Source organism: Rana temporaria, chromosome 12 (assembly GCF_905171775.1).
Source record: "Rana temporaria chromosome 12, aRanTem1.1, whole genome shotgun sequence".
Taxonomy (NCBI): domain Eukaryota; kingdom Metazoa; phylum Chordata; class Amphibia; order Anura; family Ranidae; genus Rana; species Rana temporaria.
In genome coordinates this window covers 51,053,779-51,079,903 of record NC_053500.1, presented here as the reverse complement: position 1 = coordinate 51,079,903, position 26,125 = coordinate 51,053,779, and the positions used below count along the sequence as shown (strand labels likewise).

The window sequence follows — 26,125 nt, the reverse complement described above, 5'->3', positions numbered from 1 at the left end:
TTAGGTGCAAATGCGATGCGATTTCAGCCATACAGTTTGTATGGCTGAAATCGCATCGCACAGATATCAATCCCTAAGGCCCCTTTCACACTGTCGTGACTTGAAAGTCATGTGTTTTTGATGCGATTTCGGGGAATGTCTGTGTAAACTTGAGGTCTATGGACCTAAACTTGCATCAAAGTCGGACTGAAGTAGTACAGGGACTACTTTGAAGTCACCCAAATATAAATGTTTTTCATTGGGAATCATGAATCATGAAAAGTTGCAAGTGTGAAAGGGGCCTTCAATGCTGGGATGGACGCACTGCTCCCAATTATTCCTCTGTGCGGGCGACCCACAGATCCATCGTCATTTATTATGGCAGATAAGAATTTGAAATGGCAAGGAAAGTGCAATTCCTCATAATACCAGAAGGAGGAGCTGTAGAACACTGGCAGCTTGTATTTTGTTCTATTTGTCTATTTGGCTTTTTGTCTTTTCTTTACTGAATATACTATTAGAGGCAGAATCTGGTAAATATCATCGGATATCATTATTAGAAATAATAGAAAACTTCTTGGTGAAAGGAATTCTCAGACAGTGTATGTGATTTTCATTCAGAATTTACATTCATTTTAAAACTGAATGTTAAAAGCAAGTGAAAATTTCAAACACCATTCTTTCATTCAGCGAATGTACAAAGATTTTTCCTATGGATATTCTGGTCTGAAAATTGATCCGTGTGGCCAGCATAAGGCTCAGTACAGACCTATGCAATTTGCTTTTGATCTGTTTATGCAGTTTTGCTGCGATTTGCAAGTTTTCATTTTTATGCTTTTTTTGGGCCAGTTTGTTGTTGGGCAAATCAAAAAACAAATCAAATCAATAAACACATTACATGCCCTTCTGCAGCTTCTCCATTGAAGTATATTGAACCAAGTAAAAAGTCTTTAAACCTTTCCAAATACGCAGCAGCTGAAAAAAGCATAGCTGTCAACGTGTCCCATAGGAAACCATGTAAATGAACTGGAGTGTGTTTCTGCAAAAAGCACCAAAAAACACAGAGGTGTGACCCAGGCCCAAGACTTTTAGTAACCTAATGGGGTTAGACTAAAATTATGCCTTTATAGTACAAAAAGAGCAAATAATCGCTACTGTAAGGGGTTAATTTTTTTATTTTATTGTGGAACAGTGAAAGTAATATTTACAGTAGCGATTATTTGCCCTTTTTGTACTATAAAGGGCTAATTTTATTTTTTTAACCCCCATTATGTTACTGGCCGATTAATCTATTATGAAAATAGTAATCGATTAATTTCCTAATCGATTAGTTGTTTCGCCCCTACCGGCAGTGAAGCCTTGCGGTTTCCTTATGTGCATGCGTGAGCCGTGTTGCGCTTTTTGAATGGTCCTGCAGTCTTCTGGGACCTGTGATGTGTTCCAGAAGGCTGCCGGGGAAGCAGAGAGGGCCGAAATTCTGCAGCGATCTGATCTAATCTGAAGTGGGAGTGGTACCTGTCAAAACCAGGTACCCCCCCAAAAGTGGCAGAGGAGGATGCCGACAAGCAGAACTTCACCCAAAAGGGGTGCTGAAGGTTACTCTGCTTATTAACATGCTAACGGATTTGATTTAATAAAACCTCTCTGTTTTTATTATCTACCATATTTTTGACTCAGTGATGTCTCAGTGCTTCTCTATGCATTCCAGGCAGATCATGGCTGGTGGAAGGAGCTTCAGATAACTTCATTAAAACTAGGGTTGTCCCGATACCGATACCAGTATTGGTATCGGTACCGATACCGAGTATTTGCGGGAGTACTTGTACTCCCGCAAATACCCCCGATGCCTAAATAGAATACTTGCCGCAGTATATCGCAAATCCGCCGCTGCCGCGTTAATCACCGTGCGGCGAACATTACAGGCACCTTTAGTTTGAATAGCTGTTTTGCCCGCCGCGCCGTATATAGACACTCCCCCTGGGACGGATCTGTCCAATCCCGAGCAAGGGGGAGTGTCCTTTACACGGCGTGGCAGGGAAAACAGCTATTCAAACAAAAGCTGCCTGTAATGTTCGCCGCACGGTGATTAACGCGGCGGCGGCGGCATCATCATTAGGTATGGGGGACATGGCTGCATATGTGGGGGGACATGGCTGGATATATGTGGGGGGACATGGCTGCATATATGTGGGGGGACATGGCTGCATTTATGTGGGGGGACATGGCTGCAATATGTTTGGGGACATGGCTGGATATATGTGGGGGGACATGGCTGCATATATGTGGGGGGACATGGCTGCATATATGTGGGGGGACATGGCTGCATATATGTGGGGGGACATGGCTGCATATATGTGGGGGGACATGGCTGCATATATGTGGGGGGACATGGCTGCATATATGTGGGGGGACATGGCTGCATATGGGGGGGGGCATGGCTGCATATGGGGGGGGACATGGCTGCATATGGGGGGGGACATGGCTGCATATGGGGGGGGGACATGGCTGCATATGGGGGGGGGGACATGGCTGCATATGGGGGGGGACATGGCTGCATATGGGGGGGGGACATGGCTGCATATGTGGGGGGACATGGCTGCATATGTGGGGGGACATGGCTGCATATGTGGGGGGGGGGACATGGCTGCATTTGTGGGGGGGGGACATGGCTGCATTTGTGGGGGGGACATGGCTGCATTTGTGGGGGGACATGGCTGCATTTGGGGACACATTTAAAAAAAAGTATCGGTATTCGGTATCGGCGAGTACATAAAAAAAAGTATCACTGGATGCTAAGCCTTCATGATTGGCAGAAGAGAAGTTCAATAAATGAAAGGGAATAGCCAGGGACAGTTCAGCTAGGGAGACAAGTTCCTTCCAGCAGGAAATGAGGTAGCCTCTATCTGGATTACTCCAACTTCTAATGTTAATTGTGAGAAGCAAAATCACATTAGGCCATTTCATTACAGGAGAGGAGCTGCTACAACTGTGCAAAAAACTCAAAGAAAAGGCTGAAGTTGGGCTTTAAGGGGCATTTGGGGGAATGCTAAAAATTCACCTTGACCGCCTATCAGATAAAAAAGGATGTTTTACAAAAATTCATTAATCCTGGAATGACTTGTGTGATGCTAATGGATGGGCGACACACCTAAACAACTTGCTCATCCCGCCCCCCCTCCCCTTAGAGGCTGCAGATGGGCATCGATCAGGCTGCATTCATGGCAATGGAGAGGCTGCATTAATGGCAATGGCGAGGCTACATTCATGGCACTGATTGGGCTGCATTGATGGGCAATGACCCTTATTTTGCTTCACAGTTCTTTATTTGCATTTTTTTTTCCTGAAACTTCCCTCCTAAAGTGAAGGTGCGTGTTATACGCCGATAAATACGGTATATCCAAATAACACACCCACGCTCATCTCTTCACCACACACGGCCACAAAGGCAAGGTAATTCTTGTTGGGCAGTGTATTAGTGCTCGGGCAAAAACACTTAGACCAAATTTTAATGGTTCAAAGAATGTCAGACAAAATAGTCGGCCCTCACGCATGTTCCCTTCATCAAATCTGGCCCTCTTTGAAAAAAGTTTGGACACCCCTGATATAGTGTATATTCTCTATTAGACAGCTGTGACATGAGCGCCTTCAACAGCCTCCGTGTACAAGAGGAATAACATTATGAATAGCAGGGTCACTTATGAGACAAAATAAGAGGGAACGATTTTGCTAACATTGTATAAAAGTGAATTTTGATATCATTTTTTGTTCTTATTGTTTTTCATCACAGGACATTCAGAATGTGCCCATTGACATCCAGACCAGCAAACTGCTGGGTAAGTAAGGTTAATGTATTCACCTAAAACACTCGCATACAGTATATCGGGGCAGTAAAGTCTCAGAATCCTAGTTTGTGAAAACACTACTGCTGATCCTGTTTCCTATCATTAGGGTAAATTCACTAACTTATTGCATGTGATAAAAAAAATGTCCAATTCACAAAATTAACGACTATGCGGTATTTACCGTGTTTGTTAACACATCCCCCCCCCCCCCCCCAAAACTAATTCAGATCCTGGTCCTTTAAAGCAGATTAAACAGCACAGTGCTTGTACTGTGTAATATGCCCCCCTCTAAACTGTAAAAAAAACTACCTGAACCCTCCACTTCCTGTATGCCCCTCTGTAAAATGACCACGATAACCAGGTGCTTTTCAGCCCTGATCACCGTGGTCAAAGTGCGTCCCTCCGTGATACGCTGCCCAGCGCTGCTTTCCTTCCTTCCTGCCTGTCAGTGCCCTCTCTGTCTCTGCTCAGTCCCACCCCCCAACCGCTATTATTGAAAAAAAAAAAACAACTAAAATTGTCACTGCCAGCCTCTCTAAAAACAAGCATTCTCAATAGCTTTTTAGAGCTGCTTCAGGCCGGTCACGTGACAGCCGCTTTACAGCTCTGAGACATTGCTTCTGCGGGAGGAGCCGAGCCGCCACGTCATCTCCCCAGCTGACGTTACAGGGAGATCACGGTCCCTTCTGCAGTAGCCGTGTATTGGAGCTGAAAAGCAGCTATTTAGAATGCTAGTTTTTAGAAAGGAATTACACAGTTTTTTATGCCAGCCTCTAATAGAGCGGCTGGCAGTTCTTTTTTATTTTTTTAAAAGGCTTAACAAACACTTTAAAGCAAAATGAAAAATGTGCCAGTAAATATCCCAGAAAGCTGTTAAGACCATTTTACAATGGAACAGAAAGTAAAAAAAATATGCAATATTTATCACCAGGGTTTTGCTGTCGATATCACATGCGGTTGTGCTCAGTTGCCGTGTGGGAGTCCCGCCCACAATAGCTGGTTGTTAAAGCGGATGTCCGCTGAAAAAAAAAATATTAAAAGCGAGCAGCTACAAATACTGCAGCTGCTGACTTTTAATATTAGGACACTTACCTGTCCTGGAGTCCAGCGCCGTCCGTAGCAGAGGACGAGTGATCGCTCGTCACTCTGCTGCCCCCCGCCATCCTCGGTGAGGGAACCAGGAAGTGAAGCGCTCCGGCTTCACTGCCCGGTTCCCTACGGCGCATGCGCGAGTCGCGCTACGCCTGCCGATTGGCTCCCGCTGTGTACTGGGAGCCGAGTGTTCCCAGAACACAACGGGGGGGGGGGGGGGTGCGGGAGGTATCGTCATGCCAGCAGTCTGCCCGAGACTGTGTGGCCAGAAGTGGGTGCAAATACCTGTCTTTAGACAGGTATCTGCACGAACTCCCCCCTGAAAGGTGTCAAATGTGACACCGGAGGGGGGAAGGGTTCCGATCAGCGGGAGTTCCACTTTAGGGGCGGGCTGGGAAGCTGGTTGCCATGTCCTTAAAGACCAATGACTCGTCAGCTGTCAGCTGGTTTCCCGCTGACAGCTGAATGTAAAAAGATCATGCCGGTGATCTGCCGAGCTGGTTCTGGCTATCGTGAAAGTTCCTGCGCAGGCGCAATGTGATCTGCCGAGATGGTTCTGGCTAACGGGAAAGTTCTTTCAAGGACTGCGCAGGCGCAAACTTGCCGACGGAAATCTCCGAACCTCGGCCGGCATCCAGGGCGACGTGGATTTCGAGGAAAGTGGCCAGTCGGCCTCACGTCCTCGCTTCGCTCGGACGGCTCGCTCGGCCTCCTGGCTCTTTTTTTAACATCCTCCAAACCACGGGGATGTCAAAGAATAAGCCTGGATGCCGGGCGAGGTTCGGAGATTTCCGTCGGCAAGTTTGCGCCTGCGCAGTCCTTGAAGGAACTTTCCCGTTAGGGGAACCTTAAGGACAAGTCACCGGCAATTAAATATTCTTACAAAAAACAATGTGGCTCCCCCCAATCCATTCCATTCTGGTATGGATTTCAGGGAGAAATAAACTTGGCGTGGGGTCTCCCCCCCCAAATCCATACCAGACCATACCATGCAGGCCAGGAAAGGGGGGTGAGCGAGACAAGGGCCTCTTCCCCCACAACCCTGGCTGGTGGTTGTGGGGATCTGCGGGCAGGGGGCTTATTGAAATCTGGAAGCCCCTCCCAAAACCTGCCCCCCCATTGTGAATAAGTAAGGGGTACATGGGACCACTACTCATTCACCTAAAAAGTTAATAAAAACGCAACACAAGTTTTTGACGATTTCCTTTATTAAAAAAAAAAAAAAAAGTGGTTCGTGGGGGGGGGGGGAGACATGTTAAGAGCATGCTCGCATAAGGGTCTAGTATGGATTTTGGGGGGAGCCATATTTGATGTAAACGCAAATAAAACGAGTATGTTGATTTGGATGATCATCTGCTAGCCCATAGATATACATGTATTTCTGTTTTTCATCCGCCAACGGATGAAACGGATATACGGAACGCCTGTGTGAAAGGACCCTTACTCTCTAAAGAAAACTATATAATAATGTCACATATGCCTCTTTATCTTATTTTTGTGTCCTTTGCAGACTGGTTGGTGGATAGAAGGCATTGCACCCTCAAGTGGCAGAACAAGGTACAGCAGATCAGAGAGAAGATTAATCAAGCATTGCAGGACATGCCGGAACATGAGGATATCAGAAAGCTGCTGTCCGGAACATGTATGTGGAATATAATTGACAGTTCATATTGTCAGATGTAAACATTTTTAGGTTAAGAAATGTTGGACTGACAATGACACTAGTTCTTTGCAAGCAAAAAGCTGCATTGTGTGTAAGCATCAGGTTTGGGCCATAGCTTCAGGTTAGATGATACCTGAACATATGATTGGCTCTGGCATTAATATCATACAGTATATTCTTACCAGTAAAAAATATTGTGGCTGTATTAACCGCTTCCGGACCACATTATATGTATATATATGTGGAAGCCGGAAGCCGATAGGTCAGGCAGATGGAATACATTCCATCTCTTCTAGTAAAAGCAACTCTCACAGTGTAGTAAAACACTGGCTAGGCACACAGTTTACCCTTTTATCGCACCTGACAGTGCATATTTTTTAGCACTGATCACTGTATTTGTGTCAAATGTGTCAGAATGTCTGCCGTAATATCGCAATTCCCAGGGCCGAATTAATATAGGGGCTATTTGAGCTGCAGCTCCAGGTCCCTTCCTCAAGATAGGCCTATTTGCCCAAAATAAAAATCACAAAAAAAGATCGACTTTGAGGGTTGTAGCTCGGCAACCAGGGGTCACAGAGACCCCCCATTTGGGGGGTATGTAGCTGAAGACCTACTCCACCACTAGCCATGGGGCTCCTATCATTTAGGGTTCCAGAGATATGGGGCGGCTTGCACAGCCTGTTAGAAGCTACATAGAGAGCAGCAGTTTAAATACAAGCTGACACTCTGCAGCAGACTGAGAGGATGAGATCACAGTGCTTATAATAATTATTTTGTATATTACTTATGGTAATTAACCCCTCGCCACCCAGGCCAATTCTGACACTGCTCACTGTCATACCATCCACTCTTCTCTCCTGTACATACTGCTCACTGTCATACCATCCATACTTCTTTCCTATACATAGTGCCAACCGTCATACCCTCCACACTCCTCTCCTGTACGTAATGCTAACTGTCATACCATCTTCACTCCTCTCCTATACATAGTGCCCACTGTAATACCCTCCACACTTCTCTCCTATACATACTGCCCACGTCACACACGTCTCTCCTGTACATACTGCCCACTGTCATACAATCCACACTCCTCTCCTATACATACTGCCCACTGTCATACCCTCCACACTCCTCTCCAATACATACTGCCCACTGTCATACCCTCCACACTCCTCTCCGATACATACTACCCTCTGTCATACCCCCCACTACTCTCCTGTACATACTGCCGACTATCTTTTTCTCCACATTCCTCTCCTGTACATACTGCTCCTCTGCTGTGCATAATGCCCACTTTCATAACCTCCACACTTCTCTCCTGTACATAGTGCCTTCTGCCATAACCTCCGCATTCCTCTCCTGTACATAGTGCCCACTGTTAGACCCTCCACATTCCTCTACCTCGCCTGCACATACTTCCCACTTTTTTACCATCTATACTCCTCCCCTATGCCTCTTATCCACAAATGCACTTCTTAAAATTACACTGAATATCCTCAATGTTACCAGTTCTAAATGGGCACACTTTTGTTAGTTCAACTAAAGGAAATCTTCTCAGTCCTCATATTTGTTCTGACCATTATTAGTACTCATTTAATTTTGTGGTTACTACTGTGATGTATTGGGGATCTCAGCTTCTCTAAATATAGCACTTGTTCCTGAAAATATTTTTAAAATGTCGGCAACTATGCACTGCTCAAAGGGCCACTGGGTCAGTAGGGGGCCCCATGAGAGGCTCCTGGGATCCTGTGATAATAAAGCGTTAGTAAACTTTGCTAATATTACACATTTTTAGAGGCCCTGAGGTAGGTTATGCCACAATGTACAAGTATGCACAGCACATTAGAGTACACTTAAATTGTCAGACTGAGCCATCCAGTGCTGCGCTGTGATCAATCTGGCGGTTCCCGGGCGCTTCCATCTTCACCTGGTCTTCCTTTTTGGTTCTGTGTCTTCGGTCACTTGCCTTGACTGGGCTGCGTTGATGTCATTCCCACGCATGCTCATGCACATCCCACTCTCTCTCTCACCCCCCCTTTTCTCTCTCCTCCTCAATCCCCCCTCACCCCTCTCTCACTCCTTTCTGTCTCATCCTCCCTCTCTCTCTTTCATTTAATTTGTTATAACAAAAATGTTTTGCATTTTTATTTATTATTTATAAACGGCCCCACCAAAATCCTCAGCACCAGGCCCACAATGTTCTTAATCTGGCCCTGGCAATCCCGCTATAAGTCGCTGATCACCGCCATTACTAATAGGAAATAAAATAAAAATATCCGATAGTGTGTAGATGCTATAACTTTTGCGCAAACCAATCGATGTATGCTTATTGGTGTTATTTTTATCAAAAATATATAGCAGAATACATATTGGCCTAAATTTATGATAACATTTTATTTATTTTGTATTGGATATTTTTTATAAAAAAATATATATATATTTTTTTTTTTTCTAAATCTTCTGCCTTTTTTTGTTTTTATAGCATAAAACAAACCTCCAGAGGTGATCAAATACCACCAACAGAAAATGTATTTATGGGAAAAAAAAGGACATCAATTTTATTTGGGTTGCATGACCACGCAACTGTCAGTTCAAGTAACGCAGTGACGTATCGCAAAACAATGGCCTGGTCATTAAGGGGGTAAATCTTTTGGAGGTCAAGTGGTTAAAATCATGTATTAAAAGCTAATATTCAGTCATGTCAGTATAATAAAGGTGTTCATACAATTAATCTGCAGAGAAAAGTCCTGTCCTGACAATAACCTGTCTTTGTATGGGCTACCTCCTAGCTTCTAAACCCACGATATATCTGCTCTGATACTTAGGGGGCTATTTACAAAAGGCAAATCCACTTTGCACTACAAGTGCAAAGTATACTTGAAATTGCACTGAAAGTGCAGTCGCTGTAAATCTGAGGGGTAGATCTGAAAAGAGGGGAAGCTCTGCTGATTTTATTATCCAATTATGTGCAAGCTAAAATGTAGGTTTTTTTTTTTTCCTTGCATGTCCCCCACGGATCTACAGCGACTGCACTTCCAAGTGCACTTTCAGTGCAATTTCAAGTGCACTTTGCACTTGTAGTGCAAAGTGGATTTGCCTTTAGTAAATAACCCCCATAGTGTCCGTGATGGAAAAGGCAGCTGTTTGAGGACCACAGTCTGCATTGCTCTTGAGTGATCTTGTCCATAGCTCCCAGACAATGAGAAGTTGGCTCCAACCTGGCTGCTCATCTCTGTCATATTTCATTAGTGCAGTAGGCTAAATATATATGTCCTTGTTTTTCCAGATATTAATTACTTTCACTGTTTGAAGATTGTGGAGATATTGAAGGGTACAGAAGCTGCCACTAAGAACCTCTTTGGACGATACTCTTCACAAAGAATGAAGGTGATTTAAAGAATAAGCTTCTTAATTAAATAATTCTGAGATGGTACAGTAGCGTATGGGCGTTGGGGTGAGCAAAATACCTTTTACATAACCAGCAGATTCTGTGGTGCTTCAGTTCCAGGTCACATGACTTAAATGGTTTCTAAAGGCATTTTTTTTATTAAAATAACAAACCTGTTATGCTCACCTACTCTCTGCAATGGTATTGCACAGAGTGGCCCCAAACCTCCTCTTCTAGGGTTCCCCGCTGGCAATCTTCGCTCCCCTTCTGTGTCTGCCCTCATATCAACCCACTTGCTATGGGGGACAGACATGCAGGCTCGCTTCTGACCTGGGCTGTGTGTGTCCACACTCTGCACGTCTTGGCCCTGCCCCCCACCTTGTGCGTCACAGTATTTGATTGACAGCAGCATGCCATTCTGTGAGAAGAGAGACACGGGTAGAAGACCTGCAGATGGGCACAGCGATGGATCAATAGGGGACTTGGGTAAGTGTTGGGGATGGGGGCACAGCAAGTGTGAATTTTTTTTTTACTTTAATGCAGAGAATGCAAAAAGGTAAAAAAACATTTTCGTTTTAGAACCACTTAAAAGCATACCTAAACCCAAAAACAAAAATGTATTATACCGCAACTTACTGGTCTTAAATTTTGGTAGCATTTTACTTATTTTTAGGCTTCTGTTCTTTATTTTCACCTGGTGATCCTGCCAATGACACGCTTCCTATCCTAGGGTGACAAATCTTACTCAATGCATAGTCTTTATGCAGGAGCCTCATTGTCATCCAGGGTTGCGCTCCTGATTTAATTTGGTTATTAATACATAATACTCATGTTCACTTTCAGCTTGGACATTGATTGCAATCGCCTGTACCAATCCTAGAATTCTGTCAGTATTTCAGGTCCAGTGGCAACCTGTGAATCTCTGGTGAACTCCATGCCCAAGAGGGTTATGGCAGTGATAATGGTGGCCACACAAAATATTGACACTTTAGTCCATATTTGGACATTTTCACTTAGGGGTGTACTCACTTTTGAGTCATTAATGGCTGTGTGTTGAGTTATTTTGAGGGCAAAACCAAATTACACTGTTATACAAGCTGTACACTCACTACCTTACATTGTAGCAAAGTGTCATTTCTTCAGTGTTGTCACATGAAAAGATAGAATAAAATATTTACAAAAATGGGAGGGGTGTACTTACTTTTGTGAGGTACTGTGTGTGTGTGTATAGAAGAAATACACAAAGGGCACCAAGCTTCAAGTGAGAAAACATACTATACATCTTGTTTTCAAACCATATTTGTTTAGCCCAGAGTAGGCACTGATGTTGGCAGACTTCTAACAAGTGAATGTAGACATTGTTAATGTTTGGACCAACAAGGCAGAGCTGCTGCAGGCTCTTCAACATGATGATGGGTTTAGGACATGTGACCAAAAATCAGGGGACCATGTTATCCTCTTGTGGTGGCAGACATTTTCCCAGTTCCCTGTCCCAGCACTGTTTTTACCCCCTTTTTGCTGACTGTATGCAAATATGCGGCCTCACCAAACTGGGCTTTTTTTTGTGAGGTCGCATATATGCTATCTGTCTTTGTTCTGGGAGTGCACCGCACAGCGACAGAGACCGGGGTCTCAGCCGGAGCCCTGGGTCCCGTACGAACGATCAAGACCCGGAACTGGCAGTGATGGCTGTGATTGGCTATCGCAGTGATCAGTCATTGTGAAATCTCGCTTCTGTGTTTCTCTCTCTCTGTCTTTGAATGGAGAGGAAAGATACTTTGTATTTCTTTCCACACAGAGAAAGATAAACAGACAACAGTGTGTAAAAAAAAAAATAAACAAATACACATATTTGCGTCAGTGTATTTTAGGTAGGACAAAAAAAAAAAAATCAAAATGTGCACTATGTGTACAAACAGCAAATAACATACACATATGTGGTATCGCTGTAATTGTTAGGAACAGAATAATTTTATTTTGGGTTGTTCTTTGGTGGTAGGTTATGGTAGTAACAAGAAATCTACATCTACATTTAAAAAAAGTTTTCCTTTTGATAATAAAAAAAATAATCAGGAGATATCCCTTAACATTTACCTCCAAATAAAAAGGCAAATTTGTCAAAAAAAAAAAAAAGGTATAATCCCCCTGGATGCACTAAGTAGTTGTGATGATATGTACGGTTTTACTAAGACATGTCAGAGTTACAAAGTTGTGCTTAGGCATTAACATTTGTTTTAACCTTAGGTTTCGAAGAGGTTCAGCTATATCTTGCATCTCCCTACAGTGTTCGAATGCAAACTGATCTATTTATAGCCAATAGGAGCATGCATTAGTACTTTGTTTAACCACTTGCCGACCGCCGCACGACTATTTACTATTTACTATTTAAATTTGGCATAAACAAGGCATTCCCCTATTCTGCCTAGTGACACTGTCACTGATGACCGTTCCCCGTGATCGGGAACAGTCATCAGTGATGTATCACGTGTAGCCACACCCCCTTACAGTAAGAATCACTACCTAGGGAACACTTAAACCCCTGCAGCGCCACCTAGTGTTTAACCCCTTCACTGCCGGTGTCATTTTGACAGTAATCAGTGCATTTTTATAGCACTGATCGCTGTACAAATGACAATGGTCCCAAAAATGATGTCAAAAGTGTCCGATGTGTCCGCCATAATGTCGCAGTCACAATAAAAATCGCTGATCGCCGCCATAACTAGTAAAACAAAAATTATTAATAAAAATGCCAAAAAACAGTCCCCTATTTTGTAGAAGCTATAACTTTTGCACAAACCAATCAATAAACGCTTATTGCGATTTTTTTTATCAAAAATAATGTAGAAGAATACGTATCGGCCTAAACTGTGGAAATTTTTTTTATATATTTTTTGGGGATATTTATTATAGCAAAAAGTAAATTAAAAAAAAAATCGCAGAGGTGATCAAATACCACCAAAAGAAAGCTCTATTTGTGGGGAAAAAAAAGACGTCAATTTTGTTTGGGAGCCACGTCGCATGGCCGGGCAATTTTCAGTTAAAGCGACACCAAGCATCTCCCCTGCCTGGTAACAATGACAGTGATCACTGCTTCCTGTAATCGGAAGCAGTGTCTTGTCACGTGTAGCCCATCCCCCCTACAGTAAGAATCACTCACTAGGGCACACTTAACCCCTACAGCGCCACCTAGTGGTTAACCCATTCACTGCCAGTGTTATTTTCACAGTAATCAATGCATTTTTATAGCACCGATCGCTGTAAAAATGTCAATGGTCCCAAAAATGTGCCAAAAGTGTCCGATGTGGCCGCCATAATGTCGCAGTCATGATAAAAATCGCTGATCGCCACCATTACTAGTAAAATAAAAAATGACATAAAACTATTCCCTATTTTGTAGACGTTATAACTTTTCAAACTGATCAATAAACGCTTATTGCGATTTTTTTTTTTTACCAAAAATATGTAGAAGAATACGTATCGGCCTAAACTGAGGGGGAAAAAAAAGTTTTTTATATTTATTATAGCAAAAAGTTAATAAATATTGAATTTTTTTCAAAATTGTCGCTCTATTTTTGTTTATAGCGCAAAAAATAAAAACCGCAGAGGTGATCAAATACCACCAAAAGAAAGTTCTATTTGTGGGAAAAAAAGGACGTCAACTTTGTTTGGGAGCCATAATGGCGAGCTTCCAAAAACGTAGTCTGCAGGAATCCTGTTTTACAGCCAGCTTGCTTTCACTACACACATATATGAACAATACAAAAACATCTTGTTTTATGTTTCGCCTTGTGTTCCCAATTATTTAGTTTTTGCAGCAATTCATATTTCACAAATGTATTATATCTCCCGAAACAGGACTGGCAGGAGGTGATATCTTTATACCAGGCTGATAATACATATCTGGGTGAGTGTGAGATGTCGACGCAATTTGATTTATATTGTACATAAAATGTTATTTGCCTTTTGTACTCCCTCTTAGATTGTAAGCTCTAATGAGCAAGGCCCTCTGATTCGTCCTGTATTAAATTGTATTGTAATTGTACTGTCTGCCTCGTGTTGTAAAGCGCTGCACAAACTGTAGACGCTATATAAATCTTGTATAATATTAGTATTGCGGTGTTCTATATCAAAAGTAGCTGAAAACTTCTAATTTGTGAATTTGTAAGGCTCTGTGCACACTAGTGTTTTTGTAAAAAGCTCAAAAAACACTAAAAAGCTGGCTGATAATGTTTTTGTGCCAGCTTCTAGTAGCGTTTTAGGAGTGTTAGCGTTTTATTAGCATTTTTATTTTTACACTTTACATAAAAAAATAACTGCTCGAAAATAGCTGTTAGGAGCATTTAAAGTGGAGGTTCACCCGAAAAACTATTTTTTTTACAGTAGATTGAGGCTAATTACGGTAAGCACAATCGGGTGTTTTTTTTTTTTTTAAATCAATGAAGTACTTAACGTTTTAGAGATAGATGTTCTCCCGCCGCTTCCGGGTATGGTCTTCGGGACTGGGCGTTCCTATTTGATTGACAGCCTTCCGACCGTCGCATACAGCGCGTCACGAGTTTCGGAAAGTAGCCGAACGTTGGTGCGCAGGCGCCGTATAGAGCCGCACCGACGTTCGGCTTCTTTTGGCAACGCGTGACGCGCTGTATGCGACTGTCGGAAGACTGTGAATCGAATAGGAACGCCCAGTCCCGAAGACCATACCCAGAAGCGACGGAGAACATCTATCTCTAAAACGGTAAGTACTGCATTGATTTAAAAAAAAACACCTGATTGTGCTTCCCGTAATTGGCCTCAATCTACTGTTAAATGTTTTTTCGGGCGAACCCCCGCTTTAACGTGTTTTTTTTCCTGCTTCGAGACACTGAAGCTCAAAACATGCAAATGGCCTACAGTAGTGTGCATGGACACATAGGATAACACTATTTAGCTCCTCTAAAAACAGCTTCTCGGAGCTTAAAATAACGCTAGTGTGCATGGAGCCTTGTGTTTTAGGAAATTGATCAATCTGGTTTTCCCAGTATTTCTATAGAGTTTGTTGTGTTGATATCAGAGTGTTGCAGTGGCTTTGTTTCCCCTTGTTGTCCTCATCATATTGAAGTTTACCCAATAAAAGTTACTGATGAGGATGTTTCTATGTTTCAAAGTAATTCTTCTGCGCTCGAGTAGTAAGCCCGGGGATGCATTGTACAGGCAACTTCTACACCAGTGGTCCTGATGCCCTCCTTGGGATAATGGGTATCCTTAGGACAGAAAAATAACGAGAGAAGGGCGCATTAACAAAGTAAATTTTGTTTCAAATAAAAGCAACAATGGTTCTACTCTCATACAAATGTGGTATAAAGGCATATCACAACACAGGCTGATGCGAACAATCACCCTCAGGTCAGATGTAGATGGCCGATAATTCCTGGAAGACCAGGGGGTGTTACTTACGCGTTTCAAGGGAGACCGCTCTTTCTCAGAGTTATTGATTCATTACTTTGGCTTGGAGGAAGAGGGGTGATGTAATCGATACAATAATATACACTCTCTTGTAACCTATAGTATATTGCATCTATGTATTCATTGTATTTGTATGTCCCTTTATTAACTAATATATTTCCAGAGTATGCTAGGCCTAATGCTATAATGCTAGCTTTGAAGACAGACGCAGTTGCTTAGTAAAACATACGTTACATTTATTTCCTTTAAAATAGGAATATCATATTCTAACAACAGATATCTATACAGTCTATAATAATAATAATAATGAAAGATACTTAACACATCCCCTAGATACTCTTCATCGGCTGGTCTCAGATGTTAAAGAAAGAAGGCCTGGGCCGCATGGTTAGGCCCAAGCCATCATGCCTTCCAGAGAGCCATGTGGCTTCAGCATAGGTCTTCAATGAAGTAGAGACTGAATTCCTTCTTTGTGAGCTTGTTACCTGATCATACATCCCCACTCATAACCACCCCCACTTGCATCTTGTCCAATGAGATATTTGCCAGAGATATTGGTCTCTGGGTGGCAGTATTGCCCATATCTCCATGAGCCCTGGATCTCTTTGAAGCTTGCTTGTAGAATCACTGATTCTCATCTTATTGTCATAGACACAAAGGAGCCAGCAAGAAATTCCAGACTACCCCAGGTTGCTTCCAACAAGGGGTCTCCTTCAAAATGCGTAAACCATTTCCAACACCACCTGATCATCCAGAAGTATCAGCCATCTACATTTGACTTAAGGGTGATTGTTTGCATCAGCCTGTGTGGTGATATGCATTTATACCACGTTTGTATGGGAGTACAACTATTGGTGCTTTTATTTGAAATACATTTATTTTGGCGTTGTTGCCGTAGCAGAAAATTAGATGCAGGTCAGCTGGTAAACTTTAGCAGACCTATACTAAAAAAAAAAGTTTTGACTGTGACTTCTCTAGCAGACATTATACATGAGGGTCTGTGTTTCTCTTTGCTGTAGCGGAAAGCGGCAGCCTTTTGATGCGCAGTGTGAGTTACGAGATCCCAGGTCTGAAGAAGCAGATGACTCGGTGTCAGCAGCTTGCGTTGGAGAGTGAACGGCGGGCAGAAGAGTGTGTTCAAGGTGCAGCTGAGCAAAGGGAGCAGTATTATAGCAGCTGCAAGCGCTATGGCATCACTGTAAGTGCTCACAGCCTTTATATTCTCCTGTCTGAGCAACAGCTTTTGTCTGTTTGGAAAGTGTCTACTCTCTGAACTGCTATGATAAAGTTATCAAGGTGACCTTTATTTCTATGTGCAGGGAGAGGACGTCCGTAAAGAGCTTCAGATGCTTGTGTGTGATGTGCCATCATCGCTAAGACAGGTTGGAGCAGACGCAGCAGGGCTGTTACCTGCAATCGAGTTATATCAGGCCTGTGTGTCATTTGTGTGTGAAAGGTAAGAAGAAAAGGAGTTCTGTAAAGGGCTATCAGGGCTATAGTTATAACAGGTTGCTATTCATAGAATCGCATAGTTTTCAGTGTTTCCTGTCCAATTTAAGTCTATTGAAAAATAGAAAATTAAAACCGTGCATTTAGTATTAATTGCTATGTTGCACTCTGCAAGGCCCTCCTTTTTTTTTTTTTTTTTTAAATTGCTCCCCCCTCCTTCCACTGAAAGAAAGCATGAACATTTTAAAAAAAAGATGGGGGGGGGGGCATAGACTTTGTTTGCCTCTTCTTCAGTTCCTTGGTGCCAGTGGCTGACGTCATCCTTCTGGCGACGATATCCTGGGGAAAGGGGAAATTCCACTAGAAGATGCTGCAGCACAGCTCTGGGATAATCTTCAAGGCTAGATTTAAGGTACTCTGCACTCTCTAAATCTTTCCAAAAGGATGGTTTCACCCTCATCTCCGTGCTGTGGGTGGAAGTCAGGGAAATGTTAAGAATACAAATGCCCCCCCATTCCCCCAAATTGTGATTATAGAAAACAGGGGACAATCCCCACTGCGTCCCCAGAACCAAAGAGAAAATGGACTATCTCGGTACCCAAACATTTGCAGTAGCATAATAATAAAAATATAATTTTTATTGATACAAAATATTTAAAAAGAGCATATATTCACATACTGAGCAAAGACAACAATAACCTTTTCAAATCATGTGTTATTGAACTAATAAGAACAATTTATGCTGGTAATATAATACCCTCAGATGTCCGCTAGGGGCACAAGATGCAATCAATCCTCAGTGTATAATAAATCCTCCAAATGTTTTTCTAGAGGAATAATATAAAGTACCATCTGTAACAAAAACATAATGACACATTGCATAACATATGTAATAATAATGATGGTGGAGGGGAAATGGTCACTAAGTTGCATACCCAAGAGAAGCCAGCAGTTGGCGCCAGCCAGGTGTTGGGCCCCCAAATTTTGGCATCATATGATTACAATTAAGGTTTGTGAGAATCAGGTTGGAGCAAATAATTGTGGGGCTCCTCCCCCTTGCTAAGTGCCCCCATATCAAGCCACTTTCTATGGAGGCACTCATGCTGGCTCGCTCCAGTGTCCATTGATGCACACAGTGTAGCTTGCCTTCATCCCCTGCTGCCTCCTCACTATCTGTGATTGACAGCAGTGGGAGCCAATGGCTTCCCCTGCTGTGTCTGAGCCAGAGAAGAGAGAGAGAGCAACGATGCTGCGCTCATGCACAGTGCTGGATTAACATCCAGCTCAGATAAGACGTTGCTGGGGGGGGGGGGGGCTTTCACTCTAGAGCGGTGCACTATCAGGACCGCTCCAAAAGTCCTGCTAGCTGCATCTTTGAAGCGGTGAAGGAGTGGTGTGTTAACCTCTCCTCCACCGCTTCTTCCCATTGAAAGCAATGGGAAACCGCAGCTATACTGCTGGCAATGTGCCTCTGCAGAGGCGCATTGCGGGCAGTATTAACCCTTTTTCGACCGCTAGCGGGGGTAAAACTGCTCGGCTAGCTGCCGAATACTGCTGCAATTCCGACGGTAAAGCCTGCTAAAAATAGCGGCGCTTTACCGTCACCGCAGGTGGGAGAATGGATGGACAGCCACACTCCAAAAAGTCTTGTTGATAAAAGACCGTCACCGCACCTCCCACCGCAGTGTGAAAGGGGCCTTAGGCAGAAGAGAAACATTGGGTTGTGGGTGAGTGTAAAACGGGACAATAGATAGATCGGTCAAAGTTTGAAGGTGTTTGGATCAAGGGAAAGGCCATGTGGAGCAAATGAAAGGAGGCTGTAGGAGCGTTTGTTGACTTATGTCTTGCATGGTCCCTGGGTCTGCTTATGGTGCTGGTAAGGTGGTAGATTTCCACAGTATAATGAATGAGCCTGAAATGTTACCACTCTGTTTTACAACATCACACCTTACCTTGTGGTTAGTGATTGACTGGAGCAAATTTCATAATGCGTCATGTCAATGATTCCAAACATATTTTGAGACTATTAGATGAAGAAACAGGAACAGCTTTTGATAGATTATCGGCTACCCCCATTACTGTAAGGTCAGAGAAAATGCCCTCTAAGCCAGTTAGAGCCTTGAAAAGAGATGCAGAATATATAGGAAGTTGGGGGAATATATATATTTCTCCCTCGTCTTCCAGGACGGCACGCTGAGAGTAGACTGGCCACCTGACAGGAAACACAATCAAAAAAAGAGGTTAAAAGGCCCCACCCTTCCCATGTGCCTCAGTTTCTGATTGTGTTTCCCCTACAGCGAAACAGTTTTTTATTTTCAAGCTGACCTAAGGCCTGGGGCTGGTGGTCCCCCCCCCGGAGTCTAGACCACAGGTACTGGGTGCTTTTGGGTCCGGTCAAGGTGCTTGCACTTTCCCGGGGGGGTATCCCTTCTTTATGGTCTAGGGAGGCTGAAAGTGCTAACTAAGAAGAGTGCCTCCCTGGACGCCAGAGCCTCCTAGCTAGCAGGGCTTCCCTAGTGCTCTGAGGCGGCCGTACCTCTCTCCCCCCCCCGTCTTCCCTCCTACCTTACAGGGAGACTTCCCCTCTGCAGCGTGGTGTCGGCTGGGCTGGGCGCCGCTCCGAGCGGCGCCGTCACTTGCTGGGCGCGTATTGATGATGCGCACGCCGTCCGACGGCGTGACGTCACTCCGCCCCTACAAGATGGCGGCCTCCACCGACGGATGCCACATTTCGCTGCAGAGCACAGCAGAGGCAGAGCAACACGCAGCCGGGGAGAGAGAAGGGCCGGGCGCCCTCATCATGGAGGACCGTCTGACAGACCTGGCTGCTGAGGAGTCCACCCGGGGTGAGTCCTCCTTGTGTTCGGGGGTGGGGGGCTTCCCCCCCCCCCTCTTGTTGTAGAACCTCAGCTGTGAGAGTATGTTGCTAATGGGCCTTTCTATTTTACATTATGTTTTAGGAGAGGACCCTTCTGCCCAGGGGGAAGCCAGTAGATCTACTAAACCCCTTAAAAAAATTAAGAAATGTGGGAATTGTAATGATAAGCTCCCGACAGACTATAGCAAACCCTTTTGCTCCAAGTGTATCCTTAAACTAGCTGGGAAAGAGACCTCGCAAATCATGAAGGATTTTCTCTCTGTGCAGTCAGAAATGCTCGCCACTCTCAAGGATTTTAAATCTTCCTTGAAAAGTAGGGAGTCTGATCCCCCTGTACCTGGTCCGTCGTCTCAGGAGGGATCCACTTCTGCGCGGCTGGGTTCCCGCCAGCGAACTAGGAAGGCTCCTTCCTCTGACTCCGAGGATTCTGAGGTCACTCTTCAAGAAGAGGGCCTGGTGGAAAGCCAGGCGGAGGAAGAGGACGAGGATGCCAGGTCTGGGAAATATATATTTTCCGCAGATGATATGGAGGGTCTTCTCGCAGCCATTTACGCCTCTGAGCAGATCCAACATCCAGCGGAGCAGGTTTCAGCCCAGGACAGGATGTATTTGGGTTTAATTAAGCCTCAGTCTAAGACTATCCCAGTGCATCAATCCCTCAAGGATATTATCCGGAGGGAATGGGCTGAGCCAGAAAAGAAACTTCCCAAGTTTAAGACCTGGAAACGCCGCTGCCCCTTTAAAGATGAGGTGGAGGATACCTTTTTTAAAGTTCCTCGTCTTGACGCATCTTTAGCTCAGGTCTCTAGACAATCCGATCTCTCTTTTGAGGATGCAGGGAGTTTAAGGGATGCCATGGATAGGCGTGCTGATACCTCCCTCCGTAGAGCCTGGGAAGCCAATGCAGCCGCTTTGGGTCCTGCGTTAGCTTCAGCATGCGTCGCAAGGAACACTGCCGCTTGGACTTCCAGGCTGTTAGATCATCTAGCAAGTTCTTCCAAGTCTAGAGAAACTCAAGAGTCCCTCCAGGTGATCGGCAGTGCGGTAGCCTATTTGGCAGACGCAGCTATTGAGACGGTTCGCGCTTCAGCCAAGACTGGAGCACTTATTAATGCTTCTAGGAGAGCTGTCTGGCTGAAAACTTGGAGGGGCGACCTTGCGTCAAAAAACCGCTTGTGTGCGATTCCGTTTGAGGGTTCCCTCCTGTTCGGCACCGCATTAGATCAGGCCCTAGCGAGATCCTCTGAAAAAGGAAATAAATTTCCCTCCAAACCTAGAGCAAATAGGGGGAAGTTTTTTCGTCCCAACCAGAGGAAAAACCCCCCCCCAGGGAAGAAATCGGCACCCGGTAGGCGCTGGGGGTTTGGAAAGGATAAGCCAAAGAGTGGGATCCTTTTTTCCAGCCCCAAGCCTGGTGAAAAGGATCCCAAGTGACGAGAGGGTAGGGGGCAGGCTCTCCAGGTTCCTTCCCGCTTGGGAGGAGATAACCAGGAGTCCTCACGTCCTTCAGATCATCAGGGAAGGTTACAGGCTAGAATTCCGCCAGTTTCTTCCCCCCATTTTTCTCCTCACACACCTACCAAGCGATCCTCGCAAAGCCGCTGGACTTTCCCAGAACGTTGCCAGCCTGGCCGAACAGGGAGTCATAGTCCCAGTCCCTCCAAATCAAGAGGGCCAGGGAGTATACTCCCATATTTTTGTCGTTCCCAAACCACTCGGGAAATTCAGATTGATCATCAATCTCAGACCCCTAAATGTTCATCTTCAATACAAAAAATTTCGTATGGAGAATGTGTACAGTCTCAGGGGCCTCTTGTTAGAAGGCGTGTTCATGGTGACAATAGACTTGAGGGATGCTTACCTTCACGTTCCTATTTGTCCAGATCACCAGAGATTCCTCAGATTCGCCCTCACCTCTGCCCAAGGAGTTCAGCACTGGCAGTTCTCGGCCCTCCCCTTCGGACTGGCTTCCAGTCCGAGGGTGTTTACGAAGGTCCTGGCAGAGGTGATGGCTTTTCTACATTTAAAGGGGATCTCCCTCGTCCCTTACTTGGACGACCTTTTGCTCTTCAACCTGAGTCGGGATCAGCTCCTTCTGGACCTGGCCACTGTCATAACCACCCTGGAATCCCTTGGTTGGATCGTGAACAGGGAGAAGTCTTCTCTCCTTCCAGAACAAAGGAAGATGTACCTAGGTTTTCTTATAGACTCCCTAGAAAGGAAGCTTGTCTTATCCCAAGACAAAGCACAGGGTCTTATGACAGCGGTCAGGTCCCTAGTGGCGGCTGTAGATTCCTCTTTCAGAGAAATCATGAGGTTGTTGGGACGGATGACTTCGTGCATCCCGGCAGTTCCTTGGGCACAACTCCACTCAAGGCCCCTGCAGGCCTTCCTTCTCTCATCTTGGGGGGGAACGGAAGAGACGTTGGATACCAGGGTCAGTATCCCGGTTCCAGTAAAAGACACCTTACAATGGTGGCTATTGCCCCAGAACCTTTTAAAGGGTCGTCTGTGGAGTCAGGTCAACCCGATCAAAGTCACTACAGATGCCAGCAGCTGGGGGTGGGGAGCCCATACGGAGGAACTTCGAGCCCAGGGTTCTTGGAATCCCCAGCAAAGGCGGGCTTCTTCCAACTACCGGGAGTTATTGGCGGTTGGGGAGGCTCTGGAAGCCTTCGAGGAGAGAATTCAGGGCCGAGAGGTCCTAGTCCTCTCCGACAACGCGACTACGATCGCCTTTCTCAACCGGCAGGGGGGCACCAGGTCACACTCTCTCCTAGCCCTCTCCCTGAGGATCCTAAGTTGGGTAGAACAGAGGGTGCCCTCTCTTCTAGCGGTCCATATAAGAGGGACCCTCAATCTGGAGGCCGATTTTCTGAGCCGTCAGCCCATCCTTCAGGGGGAATGGGAATTATGCCCGGAGACCTTCAGCTGGATTTGCCAACAGCTCGGTCGCCCAGAAGTAGACCTCTTTGCGTGCAAGGGGAACAAAAAGGTGAGCAGGTTCTTTTCCCTCTCCCGAGAGCAGGGTTCACTGGGGGTGGATGCGTTGGCTCAACCCTGGAGATTCCGGTTGGCCTACGCCTTTCCTCCCTTGAATCTCATCCCAAGGGTTCTGCAAAAATTGAACGCCTCAGACACCAACCTGATTTTAATCGCTCCTTGGTGGCCCAAGAGGTCCTGGTTCCCCACCCTGAAACATTGGGCTCTAGCTCCCCCGCTTCCTCTCCCTCCCCGGCGGGTCTTCTGCGGCAGGGGCCGGTCTCTCATCCGAACCCAGAATTCTTCAGCCTGACGGCATGGCTCTTGAGAGGTGGAACCTGCAGCAGAGAGGCTGTTCGGAAAAGGTGATAGGAACCCTGTTGGCTAGTCGCAAGAAAGTCACCAGACTCATCTATGCAAGAATCTGGGGGGTCTTTTCGCGCTGGTGCTCCGCGAAACAGATCTCCTACCCTGACATCCCCGTCATCCTGGATTTCCTCCAGGATGGGGTGGAACTAGGCTTAGCCACTAAGACCTTGAGAGTCCAAGTTACGGCCTTGTCCTATTTTTTGGACAGGAGCCTTTCTGGGGATCCTCTTATTAGGAGGTTTCTGACAGCCAGGGACAGACTTTCCCCTATAAAAGTCTCTAGAGTTCCCCCTTGGGACCTCTCCCTAGTCTTGAATCAGCTATCTAAGGCACCATTCGAACCTATAGATAGTATTCCAATTAAATTACTTTCCTTTAAATTTACTTTTTTGTTGGCTATCACGTCTGCCAAAAGAGTTGGAGACATGCATGCTTTTTCCATTAAGGAACCCTTTCTTCGGGTTTTTGAAGACAGGGTGGTACTGAGTCAGGATCCTCTGTACCTGCCCAAAGTGGCAACTAAGTTCCACAGATCCCAGGAGGTAGTCCTCCCTTCGTTTTGCGCAGATCCCAAGAATGAGAAGGAGGCTACTTTTCATTGCTTGGACGTAAGACGTTGTCTTTTGATTTATTTAGAGAGGGTAAGTGAGTTTAGGAATTCCCCTCATCTTTTGGTTAATTTTTCTGGTCAGAAAAAGGGTCAGCAGGCAACAAAAGCTTCTATATCCAGATGGATCAGGCAGGCTATTTCTTTATCCTACACCTTAGCAGGTAGACCAGTTCCTGTTATCAAGGCCCATTCCACCCGATCACTGGCAGCCTCCTGGGCAGAAAGAGCAGGAGCTTCCATAGAACAAATATGTAAAGCGGCGACCTGGTCAAGCCAGAATACGTTCGTCAGACATTACAGAGTCGAACTGCTGTCACCGCAAGATCTGATGTTTGGTAGGAAGGTCCTACAGACGGTGGTCCCGCCCTAAGGTAGGCCCAAAGATTGCTTGCTTTTCTCTCAGCGTGCCGTCCTGGAAGACGAGGGAGAAATGACCAGTTACACTTACCGGTAGCTGGATTTCTACGATGTCTTACAGGACGGCAGGCCTACTTCCCTCCCTGTTATTTACTGCTATTCGGAGTTATTTTTTTATTAGGTCCTAGGACCGTGTTCTAATAGCGGTTACTTATCTACAAACTGAGGCACATGGGAAGGGTGGGGCCTTTTAACCTCTTTTTTTGATTGTGTTTCCTGTCAGGTGGCCAGTCTACTCTCAGCGTGCCGTCCTGTAAGACATCGTAGAAATCCAGCTACCGGTAAGTGTAACTGGTCATATTTCCCCCAAATATCTTCAACAACTGATGGCTAGAATGGCAAAGATATGTAAAAACAAATGGTATTACTGCAAATGAAAGTTCAACTGATAAATGTAAAGTCAGGAATAGAACAATTTTATATGAATGAAAAGAAATGGAATGACGTTGTATGGCTTGTGGTTTAAATACTAAACTGGTAATTAAATAAGTGCTGCCTTGGTGAATAAAAGTATCAGTTGTTGTCAAAAACTTGAAAATGTCTGGATGATTCCAAACTTTTAAATGTTAGTATACTGAACATGAAGGCTTACATAATTGCTCAATATATTTACATGCCCTGCTTCCTATATGAGACACAGTAGTCGTGCTTGGATCCCTTTTGAGTTAAAAAAATCTAATTCTAAGGTGTCTGTAAAGCATATTTGTTGCCTCTAGTGGCCAAAATGCGGTATAGCATTCTGACTACTAGATCTAGCCTCGTCGGCTAAAGTTAAAGCGGGGTTCCAACCACAATTAGCATTTTTTAAATGTATGTCCTTTCATCATGCGTTTTTATAATATAAATCCGGTCACTTACTATTTTACAATCCGCCGCCGCTCCGCATAGTTATTCAAAAAAGATAGTTTATAAAACTATGTCTACACCGTTGTCATTTTGCTTGTGGGCATTGTGAAGCCCACAAGCACTTACTTCCTGGAAGTCTTGGATGGGGAGTTATAATTGGGTAGCGCACTGCATCCTGGGAAATGATGACACACATTTCCCAGGAGCATTAGCGTGCTGAGGGAGATGAGGTCAGAAACCTAGGTGATTCCAAAGGCAGATTTCGTGGGACTGCATAGCAACAGGTATTTCCAGGTATTTTTTTTTTTTTTTTTTTAGGTCTAATGAGCACAATAATGAAAAAAAAAATTTGGGATGGAAACTCCACTTTAATCTCTTTGTCTATAAACTTGCTTGGTCTGCCTTTATCTATAAAAGGAGTTAAGATGTCCTTAAATGCTTACACCTTAATTTTTTAATCTCAGTTCTCCTGAGGAGGCTCTCCCACTTCTTCGCTTTGTGCAGAAAAAGGGAGATACTACAGTTTATGAATGGCGCACTGGTCAGGTTCCACAAACTGTAGAAAGACCAGAAGTGAAAGAAATTGAGGAATCCCAGCATGTAGCAGAGGGGGAGGTAAGTGGTTTTATGTTTGGCCTATAAAACATCATGGATGCTGATGCCTTTGTCCTTTTGAAATACTCTGTGTATGCCTTTCAGATAGACTGGGGTGACCTTGGAGTAACTACAGAGACTGAGGCTCTGCAGACATCAGAGGAAATAAACTGGGGCATTGTTTCAGAGGTAAGATGCTGTGCTTGGCTTTATGAAGAAATGGGTGCCTGGTGTGTATGGTTTTTAGCTGGATAAGCCACATGCCCCATGTCCTTTTCTGATAGTTCAGAGTAAATAGAAAATTGACCTTTGCTATAGAACCATCTGTATAACAACACATATTGGGTCCTACCTACTTACTATAGAGACACAGTCCCTTTATAAAGACAGTATGTTTTTTTTAATTATTATTACTATTAGAAATAATATTGAGTTCAGTAAGGTATAGCAGCCATTTTTTTTTTATTACATTTTTTTTTTGAACATCTGAAAGGTTTTAATAATGGTGGTACTGGTAATAGTATACTATTGTATTATGCACATCGTCACAGCATTTTGCATTGCCCTATTCCAT

The 26,125-nt window shown here is 44.6% G+C and overlaps 1 protein-coding gene across 2 annotated transcripts in view; it reads left to right on the top strand.

Annotated features, from left to right (window-relative positions):
- CDK5RAP3 (CDK5 regulatory subunit associated protein 3) overlaps positions 1–26,125 on the top strand; it is a 52,655-nt gene that overhangs the window by 13,656 nt on the left and 12,874 nt on the right. For both annotated transcript variants that reach the window (XM_040331325.1, XM_040331324.1), the window contains exons 2-9: positions 3,767–3,812; positions 6,424–6,555; positions 9,863–9,963; positions 13,820–13,868; positions 16,426–16,604; positions 16,726–16,862; positions 25,422–25,572; positions 25,657–25,740. In XM_040331325.1, the coding sequence (XP_040187259.1) occupies positions 3,767–3,812; positions 6,424–6,555; positions 9,863–9,963; positions 13,820–13,868; positions 16,426–16,604; positions 16,726–16,862; positions 25,422–25,572; positions 25,657–25,740 (879 nt within the window). The remainder of the gene's footprint in view (positions 1–3,766; positions 3,813–6,423; positions 6,556–9,862; positions 9,964–13,819; positions 13,869–16,425; positions 16,605–16,725; positions 16,863–25,421; positions 25,573–25,656; positions 25,741–26,125) is intronic.